Raw genomic sequence first — 25288 nt, forward strand, 5'->3', positions numbered from 1 at the left:
AAATATTTGAGTATTTTATTTTATAACAAGGTTAGCTAGTACATGTGTCAAAAGTGATATATTATAATATCTGGACAGAATAATTAAGATTGTCCAGTTAACTACAATATGCTATCATACTGTAGGAATAGAAAAATGAATGCCTCTGCTTTCTTGCTGCATAGCAACACAACAATAGTTCGGTGGTAGTGGAGCCCCATCTTTGTTCCAATGCATGACTCAGAAAGAGCAATGATAGATAACTGCATATCTGGAAATTGTAAGGTAGAACGAATTAAATGAATGAAACACCTACAATGCCTTAGTTATTTACAGCATTGAAAAAAAATCCCTCTCTGAAGCATTTTATTAAAAATAAATCATTGATAGTGGGAACTCAAATATAAGAAATAATCTATAATAATAAAATCATAATATGCAAATTAGACCGACGTCCTTCCAGATGACCTTCCGGACGAAGCCAGGGCTGTGAGGGAAGCCCGGGTCCTGGGTGCCTGCTGGCAGCCAGAGGGAAGCCTGGGTCCCAGATGCCAGAAGGAAGCCGTTGCTGGCAGACTGGGGAAGGAAGGCCTACTCTTGCACAGATTTCGTGCATCGGGCCCCTAGTATAATATGAAAAACATCAAGATTAAAAAGTAATAGATGATGATACAAATTGCTGAGTCTTTAACCAGTATAAAAAATACAATGCCTGGATAGGAAGATACTTGAAAATTCAAAAGCTAATACTAGTCTGTACTCACAGTTTTCTAGATTTTAGAGGAATATACATTGTTAAGATGGACATTCTTCATACACCTGGAAGCAATGGGGCAAAATGGTAACAACCCAAGACTGGGAATAACTAAGCAGAGATTCAGCATAGACCCATCATCATTCATCAATGCTGCCTTGGTCAATTGTTGATATATCTCTCCACTATGGAGTTTTTATTTATAAACTGAAGAGATCGCTTAGAGTAACCTTCTGCTGTTTTAGTCTATGATTCTAATATTAGTTCAGTAGTGTACTGGTATTGGTGAAGTAAATTTTTTTTTATTTTTCATATTTTCAAAAAATGGAAAACTACAATGCTCTCTTTACTCTGTTCCTAATATCCAGCATTTTTAAATTTGCCAATTACCAAGACTATATATATTAAGAGAAAAAAATGACCACTTGTATTTTATATTATTATGTTCTGTTGTTTATTTTCCAATTAAAATATACCATATTCCTTGCATGTGTATTTTTATTTTTAGAGTCACAGAAGGAAAATAAGCAACTTTGATATAATAGGTATATGCCCACTACACACATACAGTATACGTACATAAAGATTGAATATTTAAAATATTTTGACTACATGTAATGCCTCAGTTCTGGGTCATTTTCCTAGAATAAAATGCATTTCAATTTGCAAGGGTAGAAATATGTCAAATTGTTTCCCTTGTGCCCTTGTATGATTCTTTGGATGTAAAAGACTTTACTATAATAATATAAACAATAAAACAAAGATAACATCTACCTAGCATAAGAAACATAAAACGCAACAATAACACACATCAATTAAAAATACCATGTTGTCTTATGAGCTTTTAAAGAAAATAACCTGTGTTTTGGTAGATGATTGAATTGGAATGCTGGCATAGGTGAAATAGGTAAACTGTATACATAATTTCTCAAATCTCACTGTAGCCAAAACCACAAGACTATTTCTTGTTTTAGCAGCTGATTTTCACTGAACTGTCGAAAATAAAACTCAGGATTTCCCACCACAGACATCACTTTCGTTGTCAAAACTGCCAAGCCCCAGGGTAACACTGAAAATACTAGTCAGATATTTGACAGATAAGAAAACCAGGCTCTTGATAAAAGGATCTGTCATTTTACCTCGTCCTTTTGTGTTACACAGGGGTAAATAGCTCTTTAAAATGCATTTCGGTTTTTAAAATAGCACTGACTCCTCCAGAGGTGCAGCTAACATGATCTTCCAGAAAAGCAGCCCATGCAACGAAGAATTCTCTGGGAAATAACAAAATCACTCCCTGAGGCATCTTGTTGTTTATCCAAGTTATCTCTAACTATTTATCCATAAGTACTCATTATTCCAATTACACTGGTGTTAACAAAATCTTGAAAGGTTTGATGTGGCACAAATGTTAAATTGAACATCGATTTTTGATGGTCTCTCCCCTATTGTTTTTCAGTAAAAATGTTCACATATTTTACAGTCTATAAAATAAATTACAATAGTTAGGAGACATATTCTATATAATAAAAGGCTAATATGCAAATTGACCAAACGGCGGGACAACCAATCGCTATGACATGCACTGACAACCAGGGGGCAGACACTCAATGCAGGAGCTGCCCCCTGGTGATCAATGCACTCCCACAGGGGGAGCGCTGCTCAGCCAGAAGCCGGGCTCATGGCTGGTGAGTGCAGCGGTGGTGGCAGGAGCCTCTCCCGCCTCCGCGGCAGTCGGACATCCCCTGAGGGCTCCCAGACCGCGAGAGGGCGCAGGTCGGGCTGAGGGACTCCTCCTGGGTGCACGAATTTCATGCACCAGGCCTCTAGTATATCTATAAAGAAAAAAAAAAATCAAAATGCCTACCATGGCTAGACATCTGGCTGCCTTCTATTCTCCTCAACACTTCCCTCTACAAATTCAGGAGGAAAGGGTGAACCTGTACTATTTGACAGGGCATTTCCTGCAAATTGAAGTTTGGTTAATATGTGTTAAATACCTTGAAGTCTTAAAAGCCTGTAGTACTATTATAAATAACCACATTTGAATCAGCAGGACAGAAAATAGGGTAAATAAACAAGAGTTTTGAATTGTTTTATATGGGTTTTTAAAATAGCACTGACTCCTCCAGAGGGCTTCACCCTCTATATCTCTAAAATTTAAAGAGAAGGCCAAAATGACAACTACAATTTCAGTTTGTGGGGGGAAAAAAAAAGGATAAATAGACATTTTTAGTAATGGAGCTCTAAATATTTATGGGTAGACATTCATAAATATTCATAAGAAGTGTTCAAGAAAAGCACTGCCCTGGAAAATTAAGAAACTTGAAACTTCAAAATCTTTACATACAATAACAGGATATGAATTACCTGGTCTAATATCTACTAAGTATGCATATAATAAATATGTAAATAAAATTGAAATCCTTTTCTACTTAATGGTAGTTAAAATAATGCTGGTTCCTGAGAACACACAAGTTATTTATTATTAGCAAAAGTCAAGTAACATTTGTTCTTACAGTGTGTTTCACAAGCATGGTATGCTATTAAAATAGTTATGCAAATACCATCTATACAATAACTAATGCAACAGAAAATTATTAAATAATTTTTATATGAACTTCAACTAAATAAGATTAATGCTAATAGTTCTACAGCAATTATATTTTGTATGATTTAGCATTCAAACTGTTCTTGCCAATATTTCAAGTATAGATAATTTATTTGAGCATTTTAAATAAAAACCTGCACTTTAAAATATACTTGACTAGAGACAGTCCTTAAATACCCTTATTACCTTGTTACAATAATAATTATAAATTTTATTACTGAAACAGAAAAACAAAAAGCAAAAAATGCTATTAACTTTTTGTTCCTGTTCAAATCCTTTAATCACTTGACGTCTAATTACCTTTTATTCTCTGTGTATAAATAACATAGTTCTCATGATAAAGGAAATTCATATTTGTAAAAAAAATAGTATGTTGTTTTGTTATAATTCAAAATTGCTTCCAAAAGCCAAAAATAATGCACGTATACCTAAAGGCATATAAATTAGATATTTATTATAATAATAACATTTTTTTCTCACCTGAAGTCATTTAATTTCTGGTTCTGTATTGATCTTCTTATATCATTATTTCGATGCCCCCAAACTACATTCATGGGCTCTTTAAAACTGTCCAAGAAATGTAGCAGAGAGGGAAAAATTGGCTTACTTTTAGAATGAATAATTTAAAATATGCCTACAAAGCAGTTTGTGAAGCCTTAAATGATATGGTCTTTCCACTTTTAATTTTAACACAAAAGCGGCAGGTAAGAGATAAACTGTAATATGAACATTTACAGTTCCTCAGTTAACTTATCAACCCCAAGAATGTGTTGTGTTTATTCAAATACACTGGCTTTGTTTTTTCAAGTTGCATGGTAATTTGAGGGCAAGCCAGGTATTGGAAGATTTAGCTGCGTGGTGAAAAGTCAGGTCATCAGGGGCAGGTAGGACCCCTACGTGGGCCCCTCCCAGATACTGGTGTTGTGAGTGGTGGATGTCACAGCAACACGGACATTTGACAGAACCTGGGCTGTGGAGTCAGAACCTGGTTCTGCCTCACAACGGCTTTGTTACTCTGGCATTCCACTTCACCCCTCTGATCCTCTTCCTAATAAAACGGGAGATGATACCTTCCTCACAGTTGTGCGCATAGTGTTACCATAAGTATGTGGTATTGCAGGCAAGGTAGACACTAATGAATGCTGTTTGAATGTTGGAGAACCTGTTAGAGCAAAATGGTTGAGAACAAGGTCTCTGGAGTGAGGCTAGAGGCTAGTTCCCTGTTCTACCACTTATCAAATCTATGACTGATAAAGAGTCAAATTTTTCAATTTTTTTAAACTTTAGCTTTCTTGGTTAGAAAATGAGGATATTAATACTTATGTCTAAGGTTGTTAAAACTATTGCAAGATAAATATATAACAGTAGAGTCACTGACATTGAGTGCTCATTAAATTCTATTTACCAATGAAAATGTTAATAGTATATTACACCTCTCTTTCTGTGCTTTGCAAATATGTACATGCTGGAAAATTACATACTGGTCCCACACAGTTAAGGTAACTAACTGCCCCAGTTTGCCCATATGTATCCTGGTTTTAGCACGGAAAAGTCTTGCATCTTGGGGAAACGTCTGAGTCCTCCACAAACTGGGACCATTGGTTGTCCTACAAGCTTAGCTACAATTCATCAAAAGCAAGCTCTCAATAGGATCTCTGCATCCTGTACTGTCAGCGAGGTCTGGCATGCCCCTGTCCTCATCTACCCTGGGAGCACTCAAGGTAAGTGAATTCTCCAATATGATCGAACCTAGTAAAGATCAGCTCACAGCAGCAGGGTTTCTATGAAAAACAAGTTCTTTTCTTTCTTTTGGTGTATGTGAGCCTAAGATTTGACTTTGAAATATTTCCTGAACTTGCTTCTATCCTTTTTGTCTTTTCAAACTTGTTGTGGCTAAGCATATCCCCAAGAAGAGGGCAGCATCCTCTGCCTGGCCTGGATGCATTTTGGGACACGCCTCTTTGGTTGTCTTCGGCCACATGGTCTGTTCTGTGAAGCAGATTCACATCCTGTGTTCCAGGAAGACTCCGCAGAGTGAGGACACATCTCAGGGACACAATGACTTTGTAAAAATGCAACTATATGACATGCTCTGTAGAGAGCCTCTAAATGTGCATACTTCCTACACACTTTAAATTGTACTGCTTAGGGATTTTGTTTTGTTTTGACTAGCTAATTATAACTTTTGGCTAGTATTAATATGTATGTAAGAGCTCTAAATGAAGAATTATTTTATTTTTCTTTGTTTTGGTTAAAAGAAATAGGTCATGACTCATTTCCAATATAAACATTTAATGCTTTTATTATACTAAAAGTTATCTTGCAAATACTAATAAATTCTTCTAAATCTAGGTACCAATGCACTGGCCATTGTTGTACTACAGAATCTAAATCTGTGTCTCTGGCATCTGAATTAAAAATGAATGGTGGCCAGAAATCTATGAAAAGTCTAGGGACCAAACCATCTTAATCACATTGAACAATATTTTATTTTTTATTAATATATATTTATTGACTAGTATGTAAGACATTATGCCAGAGTATGCATTATATGCCAGAATATATATATATATATATATATATATATATATATATATATATATATATATATATTTGTAAATTCAAACTAAAATAAGTAACTGAATATTAGCTCACATTTCCACACTATAACACTGAGATACATAAAACATACCTTAATATACTAGGAGTTTTGGATAATGTATTTGGGATTCTATTAAAAAAGAATCTACTATTAGTATAGTGGAAGTAGGTTAAAAGTAAGACATCTGGACTCATATTCTACTACTCATCAGCAGTGTGAAGGGGTCAATCTCTTAATCTCTCTAACCTGAGTTTATCATTCATAATAGGGATGATGCTACTCTCAGGACTTTTAGGGTTACTATGGACAACAAACTGATTCAATCATTAATCTGAAAATATTGAGTAAATGTATTTTATTAAATTATAAAGCATTATATAATTTTAAGTATTATAAGACTTATTTCATTAAGCAAAAACTTATGCTCAAATATTTAACTATCAGGACAAAAATGACACTGAATAGAAAATGGTGTGAGTGGCACATGAGAGTGGGATGAGGTGTGCATGTACTTGAAACTCAAGTCCAAAGCCAAAAAATCAAATGTGATCCAAAAGACAATAAGATAGGATGTCAACAATGTGCCAACACAGCAGGCCGAATGGTTTCCCTCCTCTGTCCCTTGGGAAGATAGAATTGATGGGCATTATAACAATATTGATATCATGAGGAGTAATATTTTGGCAGCTACCTCCTAGATGCATGACTGCAGTGGGAACCAAACCTTCAATACGATTACTGCTATCTAGAAGGGAAAATCCAAGGATTTTCTATTCCTTTGTACCACTGAACAGAAAGTATGAATTAAATCCTTATCTATGACAGCAGGGAAAACAAACAGAAACATATAAAATAATAATTGTTTTCTGGTTGTCAGTGTGGATAAATATTCTTAATTTTAATAGTTTCTTCTTTGACGTGAACTGCTCATAATACAAAATGATACCAAATGTCCTATAAAATCATTGCAGGGAAAAAACTACTGTTAAATAATTTTGCTCATTTCAATAAGTACTTTTATATAACTTTCTCATATATTATGAAAGAAAGGAACACTTTTAAATGGTTAAAAAGTTACATTAATATTTACCTTTTGTGGAAGAGTTATATTTTTCTTGTTCTTCAATGAATTAAATGCACATAATGATGGAAACAAAAGAAAGAAATCAGCAAATTTATAGTTAGACATGAAAATGTGAATCAACACAATGGTATGAATAATAGAAAGGTATAACATGTAACGTTACATGATAAATTACAATGACAAACATGAGGAAGTCTCAAATATGGTTCTAAAATTAACCAAAGAAAGAATGAATACAATTTTAGAGATTTAAAATATAATCAGAAACTGGAAAATTAATACATTTGGAATTTGAAAAGTATATTTTGTGGTATTTTTTTCTTGCTTTATAAGAATTAAAAATATTTAGCATCAATTTTACTAAAACATTTTAATTTTAATCCATTGTGACTTTTTATTGTAAAACTATTTAAAATATATTTAATATTCATAACTAACATCTTTTATTTAAAAATATAGCACTTCAGATAATTTGAAATTTAATATACTCAGTGACAAAAATTGCATTTTTACTAGAAGTAGGCATTTTCTTTTCCATTATGAAAAATATTCTGTAACATTTTCCACATGGAAAATATCTAATTTAAGAAATCCTTTCTTCCTTTCCAAATGAATGATAATAAAATATGTCATGGTGAAATTGTTCTTTGGAGATTATATTTCTTAGACATTTCATAAAGCTTTACATCAACCTTCATGTTGGTACACTACTTACTGAGAAATAATAGCCTATCTAGGTATTTCTGAAGAGGAATATCATTAGAGTATGGGTAGCAGATATAATAACAAGACAAATATAAGTGGCACAGCATGTGTTAATTCATGAACAATCTTTAAATACATTTTCTCTAAAAGACATCCAGTTGAGAACAAAAAAAAAATCATACAACATTTTTATGCAACCAATATGTTGCTTTCAAGCCTCATTCTACATAAGGGTGACACTGGCATACAACATTGAAATATAACCAGTTAAATTTCTTGGAAGTCTTTGTCCTCAATTATCACAATACCATATGAGTTGCCTAAATTTTAAGGCTATTTTTTTCAGTTACTGTATCTCAAAATCTGTACTGTAATCAACCCTCTTCTTTTCCCCTAACAAAACTTTAACATAAATTCCACATAATATTTCTAAATAAAAAACAACACTGTGAAATATAATGTTATAAAAAATTAAGTAAAAATGCTTTTTCAAATGATATGGTGGCCTTTAAAATAACACATATTGCTTTTATAATATAAAGAGAGAGTAGTAAAACTGAATTACAGAAAAATAAAACAAACAAACAAACAAACCAAAAACCCAAACTAATAATCACAGCATGAATCCTAGACACAACAATGTGGACAACAGTATCCAGAAACTGTGTTTTAATAAAATTATTTGTAACATTAACAAGAAGTTGTATCACTATTCAGGAATCTAAACCATTTGGAATATTAGCTCTTACCAATCAACTGCTTATCAGCTCAATTATTTTTTAAAAAATGAAAAATACCCTCTTAAAAATTAGAAAACAAACAAAAAAAGAGGACTGGAAGGAAGGAAGTCAAGTGCAGTAGAGCCTTAATCAACTGCAAATAAACTGCATTAATCTTCAAAGAAGATAGAACTAAAGTTTAACAAATAATATCAAAAAGAAAAAAAGATAATTCTGTAGCCCTAAGAACAACAATGCAGTAGAATGTGCTAAATTCTGTCTAGACCATGGGTCAAATTAGAAGTGTACTTTTAACTTTTTGCACTCGGATGTCGAGTGTGACTAGACACGGTTAGCATTAGAATAAAGGAATCGAGAAAAAAGCAAGCGAGTGCAAAGGGTTAAAAACATATTTTAGGATACACAAAGACTGTTCAGTTTGAAATAAATCAGTAATAAGATGATGGACATTTTTATCCAAAGCACATATTAAGCACATATCATAAAATAAACCAAATATATTTTAATTACAGAAAAACACTGAGATATAACATGTGTTGTCATATTCTTAATAGGTTGAATTTATATAACCATGAATTTCAGGAAACTCAAATAAGTGTTTACTGTTGTCTTTGTGATGTTAAATAGCAAAATAAAGCCACCAATTTCATCCTCAGTCACTCCTTTCTTACCACCTCAATTCAATCCTTACAAATTGATGATTTATCTGAAAGACAACTGTGAATATGAATATAATAAATAGTAATGTTGATATTAAATAGAACATGAGCTTTTTTAAACACTCAAATCCAGCATACAATCCAACTGATTTCAAAGATACAATTCTTATTTTACAGAAATAATATAACTATAATCTCACTATATGAGAGTTATAAGCAGTACCCTTATTTGATTTGAACCTGAAGTGTTTCAGTAACTGGAGGAAATGCAAAGAATTTTAGGAACACATGACTTCTTAGATTTCAATCTTGTGCAAGATATGGCCAGTAATACTAAGTTTGCAGCTAAACACCAAAATGCATAGTTTGTTTAGTTGTGCAACAGGAAGTTATGACTGGATAATTTACATAAACACCAAATTTTATTTTTTAAAAGTAAATTTTAAATCCATTTCATCTAGGCTATCGCTATTGCTAATTACAGTCTTAATAACACAAATTAAGAATTCTCTTCTCAAAATGTTCCCAAGAAAAAAGAAAGCTTATTAAACATGTGAATGAGAATTCCAGGGAATTGCTATTTTAGAAAAGAAAGTCAGACTTTCACATAGCCTTATATTTTCCCAATGAACCAATGAAGTACCTGTATATGAAGCCTGAATAGCAAAGCATAACATATCAAAGGGGTGTATGAGTTTAAAAAATAATACAAATCCAGAGATTACCAAAGCAGCATTCCTCTATGAATAAGCGGATCCTTCTCAAAATCTACACTAATTTTTCTATAACCAAGTATTCCGCTTACCAATTCTGGCATATCAGTCTTGAAAACAATGCATTTGTCTTTTTAGAACTCTTAACATTCTGTGATACATTCAACAGAGCACTTCAATTCAGTGAGGAAACAGGTACCCAACACTCTCCACACAGAGTGGAATACCAGCAAACATCGCTAACAACCAACACTGCTGAAAAAATATTCAAGATGTTAACCTTTCAGTTGTTTCAAAAAATTAAAGATTTATAATACATGTTTTGAATGTAAATCCACTGCATTTATATTACAACCCTAAATTAAAAATTATTCCAGGAAACTGCTTAACAATTCCCTGTTAAGATATGTGATAACATATACAGTACTGATAATACATCATTTCACCTACTGAGAAATGGAATAGCACCTTGGGTCACATGGAGGACACAGAGACTATTTTAACCCAATATTTAAATTATCTTGCCCAGATAGTTTAGGGAATTTATTTCCATTATCAAAACACTCCCCCCACCCAATTCCAAGAAAATAAAACACAGTGTGTATATTCTTAAATAAAGGAAAGTTTAAGTAACACAAACTGTTAACAAAACACTAAACTGTGTACTTTAAATCACTTTTTATCACATTTATACAAAAACTCAAGACCTTGCAAATAATTTTAAATAAAACACATTAGTAAAGCCTTCTACGTGATCAAGTATTTAATCAAGGACATATTTGAAAAACATGGTCAAATAACTCTTCTTTTAACACAATATACCATAGTGCACTGAGGTTTTAAAAATATAATTTTCCTTCTTTGTCCTTTGTAAAAAAGGTATCTGCAGGGCTCAATCCGTCCTTTCAGTGGACCATCTAAAATTCATTCATTCACTCACTCAGCAAAAACACAGTCTCCACCATAAACCATTATAACTTGGTGCTGGGAATAAAATTCTAAGAAACTTAAATTCTTAGGATTCAGCAAACTACATGTAATCAAAATACTATTTGTTGACTAAAAGACGTATCAAAAGAGGTGGTTCTCAAACCCAAGATTTTTGGACAATGATCTCTCTTTAGTGGATACCTTGTTCTATACTGCCGCTTCTCACTGGCACTTGTGGGAGCTGTCTGCCCCTCCGGCTGCTGAAGGAAGTGTCCGCAGGAGGAGAGTGGGCTGGACTTCCTTGTCGGTGTGTCCTGCGGACAAACAACAAAGGGGGGAGATGAAACCATAAAATCCCAAGAGGGCCGGACAAAAACCTTTTCCTTCTTCCTGTCACTATTAATACAGTATAAAATCCCTAACTAGGCCTTTGGAAGAAAAATGAAATACTTTTTACTATATGTGTAAAAGTATTACAAAAAGGGGCTAAAAGAGGTAGGGCAGTGTCTGTCACACAGTTCTGCATAATAAATTCCCGACCTGAGCAGAATCGGACTCACTTCTTTTCATGAACTTTCCATGAAGCTGTGGCTTTCTGTTAGATTATCAATTTTCGGTCGTGCCGAACCAAATATATCTACTCATAGCCTCTGAATCTTCACAGCATGGGTACATTAGTTAAGAAAGGCTGTTACCTAAACTGCCACTATTAAATTCACATTTTTACTGAGAATTATTTATAAGTGATAAAAACAGTTATAGTTGCAGACTTTTTATAAATCACCATTTACTTTATTTTTTAAATAGGAAAATCTTGAAAGATATTTAAAAATAAATAACCTTGGACACATGTTATGTAATTACAAATAAAAATGTTAGAAGCAGGAAGATGTGTTACCACCGTGCAGGAGTAAGCTGACCTCCACCTGCTGGCATTGAAACATACTTTCTTTTCACGAAAGACCTTTAAAACTAAGCTTTTCCTAAGCATCTGTAAAATGTTTTTTTAAAAAAACTTCTTATACTTTTTTAAAGCAAATAGACATTCGATTCCACATGATTTCTTATAAAGAACTCCATATACTTAAAAAAATATATATATATATGGATATGCCACAAACAGATGGAAGGACATAACACAGCCAAATTTAATCGTCAATGATAGCTAATTGGCAGAAACTAGAGAATACCACCAGCACAGTGGAGATAGATGCAAGTAAGAGAGGATGTGGGAGAGGTTCAAGTGTCACAAAGAGCGGGTTCAGAGTCATGGTGTCATAATGAGTGACAGCGTGGGGTGCTCAGGAAGGTACAACACCACACCAACACCCGGAGGCAGGACATGAATGCTGAGCTGGACACTGAATAGCGACCTGGTCAGAAGCGGAGAAGGTGGCGCCGACCCTCCGGGGGCAAGGTGGTGGACAGAACACAGGGTTCTGACACTAGAGTGCTCACTCGACCTCGAGCGAGCGGGATGTTTTCCCCTAAGGACTGGCTGATCAGTCGCTCTTGGGGCTGCGTATCCCCTTCTAGAAAGACATGGTGGGAGAACCCTAAAACATTAGGGTCAAAAAAGATCTTCAGTCAGCAGCAGGTTCACATTAACTTTGACACCAACACATCTGTCCAAGGAAAACCTGGTTACTCTCACAAGACAGTTATTTTTAAAACCCAGAAGGAAACCCATCGTACAATGACGGAAATGCAGTTGAATTCAAACTGATAGGTTATTGCAAATAGGCACGCCAAGTGGTTTTAGAAGGCTAGACTCATTCACTGTGATAAAGTTCTTACAAGTTCCATAAGGGCAGAGACTTCTGTCTGCTCGCGCTCTCTCTCTCCCCTCAGCTGTATCTCTAGGGCCTAGAACAGAGTTGAACAAGAGCAAGAGCTCATAAAGATACCCTATTTAAGTGTCAGTATGATTACAATAATGACCACAGGGATACTTTAAGCACTTGCTTTCAAGAAGAAATATACACTGCAGAACTCTGTGTATATTTTTACAATGTTTATGCCCACTTTTACTCTGCAATAGGAAAGTCTATACCAAATAGCAACAGGAAGACATTTTCTGAGGTTAATTTTAAACAGTCCAACAAATTAAAATGACATAATGAGATGGAGAATGCTTCATCCTTGAACTGACTAAATGCAAAAGGCAGATATAGGGATATCATGTCCTTTAATATCTAAAAATATCTAAAGATATAGTTGTCCATAAACTGACAGTTATCTCAATATGAAATTCAAAATTATAATGAAGCCAATTTATGAGTTAAGGATTACTAATTAAAAACTGATGTTTACATCTACAGTAGTCTCTCCTTATCCACAGTTTTGCTTTTCATGGTTTCAGTTACCCAGTCAACTGTGACCCAAAATATTAAATGAAAAATTGCAGAAATAAATAATTGATAGGTTTTAAATTGATGCCATTCTAAGTAGCACATGAAACCTCGTGCCGTGCCCACCCTATCTTACCCTTTGCCCAGTGTATTTACACTGCAGGTATCATCCCTTTGCCCAGTGTATTTACACTGCAGGTATGTTACCTGTCTGTTAGTCACTTAGTAGCCACCTCAGTTATCAGATCAGTTATCAGAGAGGAAGAGAGAGAGATACTACATTCACATAACTTTTATTACTGTGTATTGTTTTACTGTTCTATTGTATTAGTTATCATTGTTAATTCTTATTGTGCCTAATTTATAAATTAAACTTTATTATAGGTATGTATGTACAGGCAAAAATATAGTGTATATAGGGCTCTGTACTATCTGCAGTTTCAGGCATCCGCTGGGGGTCTTGGAAAGTATCCCAGTGGATAAGTAGGGACTACTGTACAGTGTGGGGAAATAGTAGGTTTACAGCTGTTCATATAGAAAATAATACAATCCTATCTAATAAAAGAGTAATATGCAGATTGACCATCACTCCAACACACAATATAGTTGCCCCCATGTGGTCAAAGATCCTGCCCCCATGTGGACACAAGATGGCCACCACAAGATGGCCAGCAGGGGAGGGCAGTTGGGAGGCACCAGGCCTGCAAGGGAGGGCAGTTGGAGGCAATCAATCCTGCAGGGGAGGGCAGTTAGGGGTGACCAGGCCGGCAGAGGAGGGAAGTTGGGGGCAAACAGGCTGGCAGGGGAGCAGTTAGACATCAATCAGGCTGGCATGGGAGTGGTTAGGGGGTGATCAGGTTGGCAGGCAGGTGAGCAGTTGGGAGCCAGCAGTCCTGGATTGTGAGAGGGATGTCCGACTGCCCTCGAGGGGTCCCAGATTGGAGAGGGTGTAGGCTGGGCTGAGGGACACCCCCCCCGGCCCCCCATGCACGAATTTCGTGCACCGGGCCTCTAGTAATTAATAACAATACAAGAATAAACTGTTTCCCACACTCACAACTGTAAACTTATTTTTGCCCTACCCTGTATATATGCTTCTTTAAAAAAGGTATGGATTTTTGTCTTTTCATTTGTAGTATGTATCTTAAGTTACATACCTGATTTGTATTAATTTTACAGTGATAGAAGCTTGTACTACTTCAGGTTAATCAATTCTCACCAGATCTATTTTTTTTCTCTGACATGAGCAAAAAGTCTCTTAGTAACAAAACAGTTCCTGCCATCAGCCAAACTATAACAAATATGAAAGCACAGACCAAAGGGGAGGCACAGAAAATCACTTTGCCTGAAAGAGAGAAGTGTGGAAGAGAGAGGAGTGTGGCAGGAAGGCTGAATCACAGGCAGAGAAACTGAGGCTGAGAAACTGAGGAAAGCTGAATGCAGACTGTGAAGAGAGAAGGGCAAGGTTTTAGAGATGAGAGATAATGGCCCCAAGTACAGCTTGTTTTAGTCAAGAGGAAAGGAGACTTAAACAAGAAATTCTGAGGCACCGGAGTGAAATGTCGAGAGAATCCAGGCGGTGGAGCCTTTATCTTTTCAATGAAATGGTAGGCTAAGAATGTAAGAATGAAAGAGATAAAGAACAACCATAATAGAGAATGGAACAGAAGAGAATGAGAGGTAAGTAGAATGATAGGGACAACTTTTCTTTACTGAGCATCAAAATGAAGCCATCTATACATGCCAGGCACTGGGGCTATGTGTGTATACATATATGTATGTTTGATGTATGTTTGTATGGCTGAATGTGCCATATATATATATATATATATATATATATATATATATATATATACACACACACACACACACATACACCCATATGTATGTTCTTTGCTTGTATAGCACAACAGCTCTGAGAAGTGTTATTATCCCTATTTTATGGATGGAAAAACAGGATCATAGAGTGACTTGCCAAAAGACAGAGAGAAACTGAGGTAAAGGCAAGATCCACACAGATCTATGGAGCCCCAACATTCTCCCTTTTCTGCGTATTGAGGTAGAATATACTTCTATAATGGAAAAAAAAAAAAGAAAGTTCACACCCCTGGACATACTGTTAATCTTGTCAGACAACTATAAATATATGTCCAAGTATCAAATTTTTTAGCAAGATTTCATAGTATTGGCTTCTGAGAGTTTGAAGGAACAAAACATATTGAAAATGGCATTTCGTGAACATCCAATCTGCTATATATGTCTATACATATCTCATGTTTTTTAAACAAAAACAATGAGTCTTCTGGAGGAAAATTCTAACTAAACCTCAGTATGTCTGACTTAGTCCACCATCCATAAATCCATATCCGACCACTAAGTTCATTCCATGCCTACTCTCTTCACCTAAGACTAGTGTTTAAGACATGAACTTAAATAAAACACATTTCTCACCAAAACCTTAGGTGGCTAGTCAGACATGTTGCAGTAAGTGGACTTGCAATAAATTGCGTCTGTTGCAACTTAACAATATAGTTGTGTTTTTAAAAGACTTTTTAAAGAATGAACATGCATGTGCTATTTAAGGTCAAATCTTCAAAATGGTTCCTCCTATAATGGCCATGACAGGCCTAAACAAGCTCTTCCCAGTAGCATTGGATCGACATAAAATGCACACTCAAGTAATTCTAAATACTAGTCCTGACGAAACATCTCTCCATTAGGATAAAGAGTGTAGGTCCCACAAGATGAGGCCACTAGCATAGGATGCAGAAATGGTGCTAGTAGTTCGCTGGGTGGAATTCACATGAGGGTGAAAAGTCAGTCTTTTACTGAGGAGTTTCCCCAAAGAATCTGAAGCACTGTTTTAAAGAGCTAGGCACAAAAGTCAGAGGTCTGTTCTGCCTGTGTTCTATATGCAAATGATCAACATATCTTTCAAGATATTTTCTTACAAGGCTGTTCCTCATAAGACCCAATTTGTTTAGGCCAACAAAGGGCCTTCAAAATCATAATCCTTACACAGCAAATTGTTCTAGAAGCCAAGGCATGACTGTGTAGTATGACTCCTTTGGGGAAGTCATTAACTCCCAAAGGCTAAAAATCAGCATGCCCAGCATTCATACTGTGACCTCAATGCACCTGTAGTTAGATGACAACTCAAGGTATATGCTAATGAAATGAGAACTAACCAAACTTTGAAAATCCAAAACAATTCTTCTTTTGTAACTAGCTATTCAACAATTCACTTCAAAACTCTGTATGTAATTTACACTCCAATAAAAATCAAGAAGGAGCTGTAATTATAACCAAACAAATCTACACACCTGAAAGGTTTGAGTTTTCTTTATTAAAATCTACAGGCAGCACCCTGGCAATGGGCAAGGAGACACCTGATTGGTGGTGTTACTCTTATATCAATCAGGGGCAAAGCAGAAGTACAGTCCTTAGTTCATTCTAGCTTGATGCCTGTGTCGGTGGCCAGAGCTGTTTCATGCCTGAGGCGCACACACAAAAACAAACAAACAAAAACCTACAGGCAAAGTAAGTAAAGGCAAGAGTAATATGAATATGGTCCTTAAGCAGCAAATATCTGAGATTGGGAGTTAATTAAATCCTGCTATTCTCACTGAAGGGAGGATTTGTGTTTACAGATATTTTCAGTGCTGCAGAGAGAGAGGCCCAAATATCACTCATCTGGAGTTAAGCACCTTTAGTTGATCTAGAATCATCAAACATTTTGCAAAACAGTATCTTATTGTAAACAAAAAACTTATTCATTGATACATCCTAAATACATACAAAATAAATAAGCATGAATGAAAGAAAAGAATACATTGAGGGAATTTTTCAGTCATGTCAAAATAACTGAAATTGTGTGTGCATGAGACAGCAAGGTTATAAATAATGGTTGAAGATTAAAAACTTAATAAGTTTAAGGTGTTTACAGTGCTGGTAAAGAGATTGCAGTTAGCTGAGTTGACAATAAAGAATACATAAATAGAAACATTAGTATTATTTCATTTATCTATCTATATCTATCTATCTATCTATCTATCTATCTATCTATCTATCTATCTAATCTAATCTATCTAAAATACTAAAATTCGGTGCTTCTCCCCCTTGCTCAAAGTCCAGTTCCTTTGTAAAACTGAATTCCCACTCAACACTTTTTGAGTTTCCCAGATCCTTTCTCCATTCTAAGTTCTCTCAATAGTTAATATCCCCAAAGACCATTAGCCAGTAATAAATTCCATCTCCCATTCCCATCTCCCTTGAGGTGACTAATACCTACTCATGTTTCTGACCCCAGCTCAGAGGTAAACATCCTCTGGAAAACCTTCCTTTTTCCCTGCTCACTATTTTACTCCATGAACTAAGCACAATAGTTTGGCACATGGTTGTTAGTTGACTGAATCAATGTGTTATACTGATTCTATCTCAACCAAAACTATTTAACAGCCTCACTGGTGTCTTGCATCTACCCTCAGAATTTTCAATCTGCCTTCCAAAATGCTGTCAAAGTGATGAAACTTAAAATGAATCATGTACCTCCAGGTTGAAAGTACATCCATTAATGGATCATGGAATAAAGCAGAAAGTAAAAATCTGTAGCATGGCCAAGGGCATTCATAACATAATCTTTAAGGATTTCTCCAGTTTTATTTTCAGACCTCTTTCCCATCTCCTGTATCCTATTCTCCCTTCCCAAAAGGGTATGGTTTCCTCAAACTCAAGAGGATATTTCAGCCCTAGCCGGTTTGGCTCAGTGGATAGAGCATTGGCCTGCAGACTGAAGGGTCCCTGGATCGATTCTGGTCAAGGGCACATGCCTGGGCTGTGGGCTCGATCCCCAGTAGGGGGCGTGAAAAACATATATATATATATATATATATATATATATATATATATATATATATACACATATATATATATATATGTTTAAGAAATAAATAAAAACACATTTATATATATATATATATAAAAGAGGATATTTCAAGCCTCAGTGCTTTCTCACATTGTTCTCTTCTCATGCAATACTCTACTCTTCCCATCTACTTTTATATATATATATAACTGGATTTAACTAAAGTGACACCTGTTTATAAAATATTTCCTAACTCATCAGCACCCCACTCTTTCCCCTGTGTTCTCACTGTATCTTGTGCATATTTTTATGATACTTGAATATGCTTATTCATTTACATCTCTCTCACCCTACATGCTTTCAATAATAGTTGGATGAATACATATGTTAATTGGATTTTTGGTGTTTCTTACAACTATGTAAAATGTGAACAAATATCTCGCACCCAAAATATTCAAAAAATTTGCAGAATTAGAGGAATTACACAATGAAAGATCAGCAATCCTTATAATTTCTAAGTTAACTCAACAAATATCTTTGGTTGCAATATACAAGTAGAATCTTAGATTATCCATTTGTAGGAAAACAATTTTTAAAAGGCATTATTCAGATAAATAACAGATACTCAAATAAAAAAATATTTGCATACTTAGGTACTATGTTCATTGTTAACATAATCTCAGAAACAAAATATGAATGTCCTAATATGTATACAGAAATAAGTATGCATTTAATTCTCTTTAAAAATCAGAATAATCACTAAAATTTATACGTGAGATTTTTCTTGATCCCTAAGATATAAGGGCTGCCTTCAAATCACTCTTGTTTTTTTGATGACACTATTCCCACATAGGTCATTTATTCACACAAATGTCTTTCAGTATCACCATCTGTGTATAAGAGCTGATCTGATCATATAAAATCCGAGTGAAGGCACCCTGAATATATTAGTAAAACAAAAGATGGCTGCACAGCACAACACCGAGCCTACCTTTCTGCATCAGAAGCAATGCCTTTCCTAGTCTGTTTTTGGATGCTAGATCTTTCAGATTTTCTGGAGTGCCTGTGGAATGAAGTGTTAAAGAAATACAAAATATATGATGAATAAAGCTGCGGTAATATCATACAATGATAAAAGCAACAGGCATGAAAAATGGTAACCATCTTACCTAATGGTTTTGTCAGTCAGTACTTTTTAAAATGAGATAAAAATCAGAACTTGTACTGTGTGGAAGACACAAATTGTCCAACAGGAGACAACAAGCTGACATTCCATTAGTCTAGATGGGCAAGTCAACAGTAATGACTTAACAGGGACGCCTGCTGAGCAACTATGCCTCTCCTAATGAGTAAACAAATCCAAGGGTGATTGCAGTGATGACAGATGTGATGATAGCAATGGTTTAAGTGCAAAAAGACCACAAAGGGGTGAAGTGACTTCACTTTTACAAGTTGAAACTTGGTGTTACAAAGGTATTTCCTTTGTTTCTTTTTTCTCCCACAGAATTATGAAGAGAAGAAAATGCCATAGTGAAACATTTGACATAAGTAGGAGTATTTTAAATTAACTATTAAAATGATCATAAAGATGCCTTTGCAATTATATATGGCTTTTTTTGCAATCATATAGCATTTTAAAAAGCCAATCACGTCACAAATCAAAGAACTAATAATGTTCCCAATTACTCCATGACCCAAAAGTACATATGTACACTGAACATTTGGGACTCCAAATGCATTTTCCCAAAGAAATAATGTTTATATATGAAGCTTATATCCCTAAGGCAGTTTACATATGCCTATTTAACCTAAAATGTGTCTGGACTACAATATATTTGAAATAAATATAAAATATCATGGTGAAGAAACTCACATACCAAAAAAAAAGAAACCATAAAATAAAATTGTATTTTATCTCAATCATTGATTGTCTATAATTTATGCTTATTTTTCTTTCCCAATATTCCTTCCTTTCAACAATGTTAAGGAGGCAACTGCTTGTCTTTTTTAAAGATATAATTGACATATAACATTATATTAGCTTAGGTGTACAAAAACTGATTTGAAATTTGTATATATTGCAAAATGGTCACCAACAATAGGTCTGGTCAACATCCATCACCACACAGTTACTTTTTTTTTCCTGTGAAGAGAACTTTCAAGATCTACTCTCTTCCCTTTGCTCTGCTTACTTATCAATGCCAGATATCCTTAGTGTTAAATATATATTATGCCAAGCCCTGTTAGGCACTAGGGACACAGTTCAAAGTACCAAGTCTGCCTTCACAGGGTGTAGAGACCTCTGGGCCTGCTCATTTCTTCCAATTGGCATTTTATTGGTAGAAGACAAACAAGCAACAACAACAAAACCCCTCAGACTAGTAATCTATATAGTATGTTCAAAGATGATACATGCTAAAACAACAAAAAGTAAACCAGGGCAAGAAGGGTCAGAAATGTGTGTGGGAAGTGGCTGGGGGCAGCTGCAAATCACCACATTAAGTGGGGTGCTCAGGGAAGGACTCACTGAGTTGGGGACATTTTAACAAAGACATAAGGCGAGGGAGTTAGCCATGTATATATCCAGGGAAAACATGTCCCAGGCAAAGGTAACCTGAGTACACAGGCCCGAAGTCAGTTGTGTGCCTGGTATGTTCAAGCCACAGCAAGGAGACCAGAAAGCAAAGTGTTAAAAGAGGAGCATCAGATGACAAGAGTCTGGGGTGGGGGCAGCTAGGGGTGTAGAGAATCTGGTAGCCTTTGTACAAACTTTCTAACATTGCCCGACAAAACACTTACAGGCCTATTTTAGAACTTGTCGGCTTTTCCTCCCACCCCTAGTAATTTCTATGAATCTTTCTAGACGCAGTGAGAGTTTACTTCCTCTGTAAAACTCTTAACTCTTCCTCTCCTCATCTCCTAAAACTTAATGATTCATATATTAGATTGATCATCACTATAATTGATGGTGCTGATGATAATGATGATGATGGCTCTAATATCTAACACTTGCTGCATGTTAGCATGATCAGTGTACCTGCATTGTCTCATCTAATCACACCAATCCAGCCAGACAGGTACCACTCTTTTATCCTATTTTTTAAGAATAGGAGACTGAGGCTGAGAGGTTAAATAATTTGCTCTAACCCACGTAGCTATTACATGTCAAACCATGAAATGAACTGGGTCTGTAATAATATCCTGTGCACATTGCATCTGTAGCATAAATAATACTGGAACGTAGTAACTAAAAGCTTGGATGCTAGGTCAGACTGTCTCAGTTTAATCTCAGTGCTATCTCTGTCTAGCAGAGTAATTTTAGTCAAATTACTTAAACCTCTCTGTTACTGTTTTTTCCCCACTGCAAAGTGGCAATAATAATACTACCACCTCACAGGTTTGCTAATTCTAAACATATCAATATTATGTGGTATTTGTATTTCAGTAATGATAGTTTCATACTATGATGTAGAATGAGGATTTGTGGTAGTTACAGCGCTGCTTAGAACAGCAAGGGGTAGGTGCTTTAAACATATTAAATCAGAGTCAATGCTTCATAACTGGGTGATAAGTAATCATACAAAAGTTCATACATCTAACTTTTTGTTTTCGTTTTTAACCTTCTTAAGGATGTCCTTTTTTCTCTCTCTTCAAATGCCATAGAAACTTATTTTGTTGAATATTCTTCTAAATATTTCTACAAAGGATATGTATTTACAATTCTTCTAACCACTTGGAAGAATCTTCAAATTGAATGAAAATGATATACACTTAATTGCGATAATTCAGTAAAAAGTGAGAATAGAGAAAAAAATTTTAAAATTCCAATGTATTTTCTACCCTGAATCCCAAGTTATAGCTGAGAATATACTGTATGCTTGAAACACAGCTCTTTCTAGAGATAAATAAAAGCTTGTGCTATGTAAATGAGGAAAGGTTAGAAAAAATCAACCTATATTTATGTAGGTTGATTAATCATATAATCATAAAATACATTACAATGAAATAAACTACCTCCTACCTTAATCTAGTCCTTCTAAGTTCCTTGTGGTTAGGAACTGTGTCTGGTTATTATTGTAACATCAATACCGAGCACATAGTAGCTGTTAACAACTATTTGTTGAGTGGATGGTTAAAAACAGTAATATTTTGAGTACTAGACTAGAATTTGAGAGTCTAAAAAGTTAAAATAAGTTAAAAAAAAACTAACTATAAAACTCAGTTTACATCAAATGAATTTAGGAAAAAACTTTGCACTGTTTACTAAGCTTCAGTGTATTATAAAATACCACAAATAAGAACTGCTCTCTGGTTACTGCCTTATGCATAATGAAGTGTCAGCCATTATTATTGGACCAACGTATGTTTCTCATGATTCAACAGGGAGCATGAATCAATTTTAGAGTCTAACTAATGTCTCATTTAGTTTTCAGTGAGTCCCGCTACAAGTATCTAAGTTTACAGAAGAGAAAACCAATCCCTAGAAAGTTTAAGTGACAACCCAAGGTAATTAGTTGATGAGGACACCACCAGCATGTCCCCATGTTCTTAGGTTCTCTGTCCACTATGCCACTCAGTGACATTGAATTATTTAATGTTTATTGAAGGAATCCCTGAACAGAAGTGAATGAAACAGAATTATACCGTTTCCATCATATCTTCTTATTTTGAGTTTTATCATGCTTTTGTTATATTAAAATATTTTATCCTTTAATATCATTTATCTTTTTTATCATTCAATACAGTTAATTTTAAATGTATTAAAATACATTATTTTCTAACTTGCCACTCACAAATTGTGGTTAATCCGAAGCCACAAGTATACCGACATTATGATTCATAATGATAGAAGTTACTACTTATATATTAAAATAATGTTATTTACAAAGGGATACATTGTCATTGGAATATATTCTTAAAAGTCTCAACATTTTTAGTAACAAAACTGCAAGAAAATTTTCACTACATTTTTAAAATCAGAACATTCTCTGGGGCTACAAATTTCTATTTTTTCTCATTATTATTATAAATATCCTATAACTTTAAGAAATTACTCTTATATTTAGATAAAAATACGTCCCTGTTAGTTCAAAACAAATTTATTGAACCACTTCAGATGACATCAAGATTGGTTACTAGTGAAATTTAATTATTGAGAAATTACAAATTGTGTGAGTCTGCATACGATGAGAAATAAGAGGTCAACTAAATGCTTTCCAACTTACTAGAAAACTCTCTTAAGCAAAAGTTTACTTTTAAAAATTATCTATTATTGCCGAAACCGGTTTGGCTCAGTGGATAGAGCGTAGGCCTGCGGACTCAAGGGTCCCAGGTTCGATTCCGGTCAAGGGCATGTACCTTGGTTGCGGGCACATCCCCAGTAGGGGGTGTGCAAGAGGCAGCTGATCGATGTTTCTCTCTCATCGATGTTTCTAACTCTCTATCCCTCTCTCTTCCTCTCTGTAAAAAATCAATAAAATATATTAAAAAAAATAAAATAAAATAAAAATAAAAATTATCTATTATTTTCAAAATTGTCAATAATGGCCCCAAACCAGGATACCCAAAGACTGATTATATGAGTTGTCACTGATTTTAGAATATTTTCCAGCTACCCAGGACAAAAGTCATCTTATCTATATTCACTATCTTCAAATATGATGCCATATTCAATTCATTTGCAAATTGGTAGAAACTTCTGAATGAGTAAAAAAACTGATAAGAGGTGAAATGCAAGTGTTAAGTTTTGCCAAGTGGTTGACATAGTTACCTCATAATTTAGCATTTGTTGTTGAAATAATTTCTCATTTTTATGGTCACATAAATTCTATAATAAAAGCTTATTGCAAATAATTTTGTTTCTTACAGCAATAAATCATAATATCAAGGTATCTGAAATACATTTTTGGTTGAACAAAGAATTTCTACACCAAAAAGTCATAATAAGAGAGTCAAGTATATATTCATAATTATGTATTAGTAAGAATTTCCTTTATAATCTTATCTAAAAGGGATATTTCTGAACCTAAAAATCTATTCTTAAAGTTATATATGTAATCCATGATATCAAATAATATAATTCATAATTCATATGTCTTTAAATGATAACTAATTTTCATGTATGTAAAAACTAAAAACTATTATTTGGATTCTGTTTTGCTCACACAGGCCCAGATAAACTTACATTATGTTTATTACAAAAACTATCATCTTTAATTGTCCTGTACTCAAACAGTTATTATATAAGATTAAATTATCTGAATCACTTGTTTTGGAATAATTAAAAGGCTTCTCAGAATTGCTTTTTATAAAATGAAATTGTAAGTTCCTTGATGACCAGGACCTTGGCTTTTATGAACACTGTTGTGGCTTTAGCCATTAGAATAGTGCACACAGTAGAGGCACATTAAGTATTTGTTATAAATAGTGAATAGCAATGTGGATATAAAGTTTTATTTGATTTATACAATTATTGTATATTCTTATTTGAAAAGACTTTAAATTTATAATATTTTTAGATGAAAGATTTCACTGATTTTTCTAGTCCCAGAAATTTTATTCTATAAATCAGATAGCAGCAGAAGAAATAACTTTTAAATCCAAAATATATAAATATAAGCAATAGTAAGAAGTAAATAAAATATCTCAAAAGCTTTCATAAAATAGCAGTTTGTGATCTTTCCCAACATTTGTAAAATGATTTATTAATTTGTTCTGACAGTGTTTAATGTTTCTTTCAAGTTGAAATCCTGAAGATGTATGGACTATGGATACAGAAAATAAATGATATTACTCTTAAATAAGGTCACAATTACTCTGCTCTATACACACATACTTAAAAAAAAAAAGGGACCAGTACTCTGGCATGACTAGTTGTTCTATTTCTGAGATACCATATATACTATCTACTTAATAAAAATCATCAATGTGTTAACTGAATTTCTGCTTACACCAAAAGAGAAGTATCCAAAACACCCAATAACCCTTTCTGACCAGTCAGGAAAGATATTTAAAGATAAGAACTATATTAAAATGTAACAAGCACCATAAAACATGAGAACTGAGTTAACTACAATTGAGGATAACAAACCAATGAAAAATATATATTGCAGCACTTCTGATATATCAGAATGAAGTGGATTCAAAGCACGGATGCTATTTAAAAAAAAAACAACAACAAAAAAAACTACTTTGTGGACTGACCCTAGCCCTTGAAAGCATTTGGTGTAAAAACATAATATTATATATAAGAATGAGGTGTTTGACTCTAAATCAGACATTTTTAAATATACCCCAAAG

General features: G+C 34.3%; 1 protein-coding gene across 11 annotated transcripts in view; it reads right to left on the bottom strand.

Moving 5' to 3' along the window:
- RIMS1 (regulating synaptic membrane exocytosis 1) overlaps positions 1 to 25288 on the bottom strand; it is a gene marked incomplete at both ends in the record, with an annotated part of 410367 nt that overhangs the window by 79983 nt on the left and 305096 nt on the right. For 7 of the 11 annotated variants that reach the window (XM_079780203.1, XM_079780200.1, XM_079780202.1 and 4 more), the window contains 2 exons: positions 10976 to 11088; positions 18981 to 19052. In XM_079780203.1, coding sequence (XP_079636329.1) covers positions 10976 to 11088; positions 18981 to 19052 — 185 coding nt within the window. Of the gene's footprint in view, positions 1 to 3821; positions 3909 to 7033; positions 7309 to 10975; positions 11089 to 12147; positions 12331 to 18980; positions 19053 to 25288 lie in introns of those variants that run through there. The other 4 variants (XM_079780205.1, XM_079780201.1, XM_079780191.1 and 1 more) reach the window with 3 other exon arrangements.

This window comes from Cnephaeus nilssonii, assembly GCF_951640355.1.
Source record: "Cnephaeus nilssonii genome assembly, chromosome: 9".
Classification (NCBI taxonomy): Eukaryota; Metazoa; Chordata; class Mammalia; order Chiroptera; family Vespertilionidae; genus Cnephaeus; species Cnephaeus nilssonii.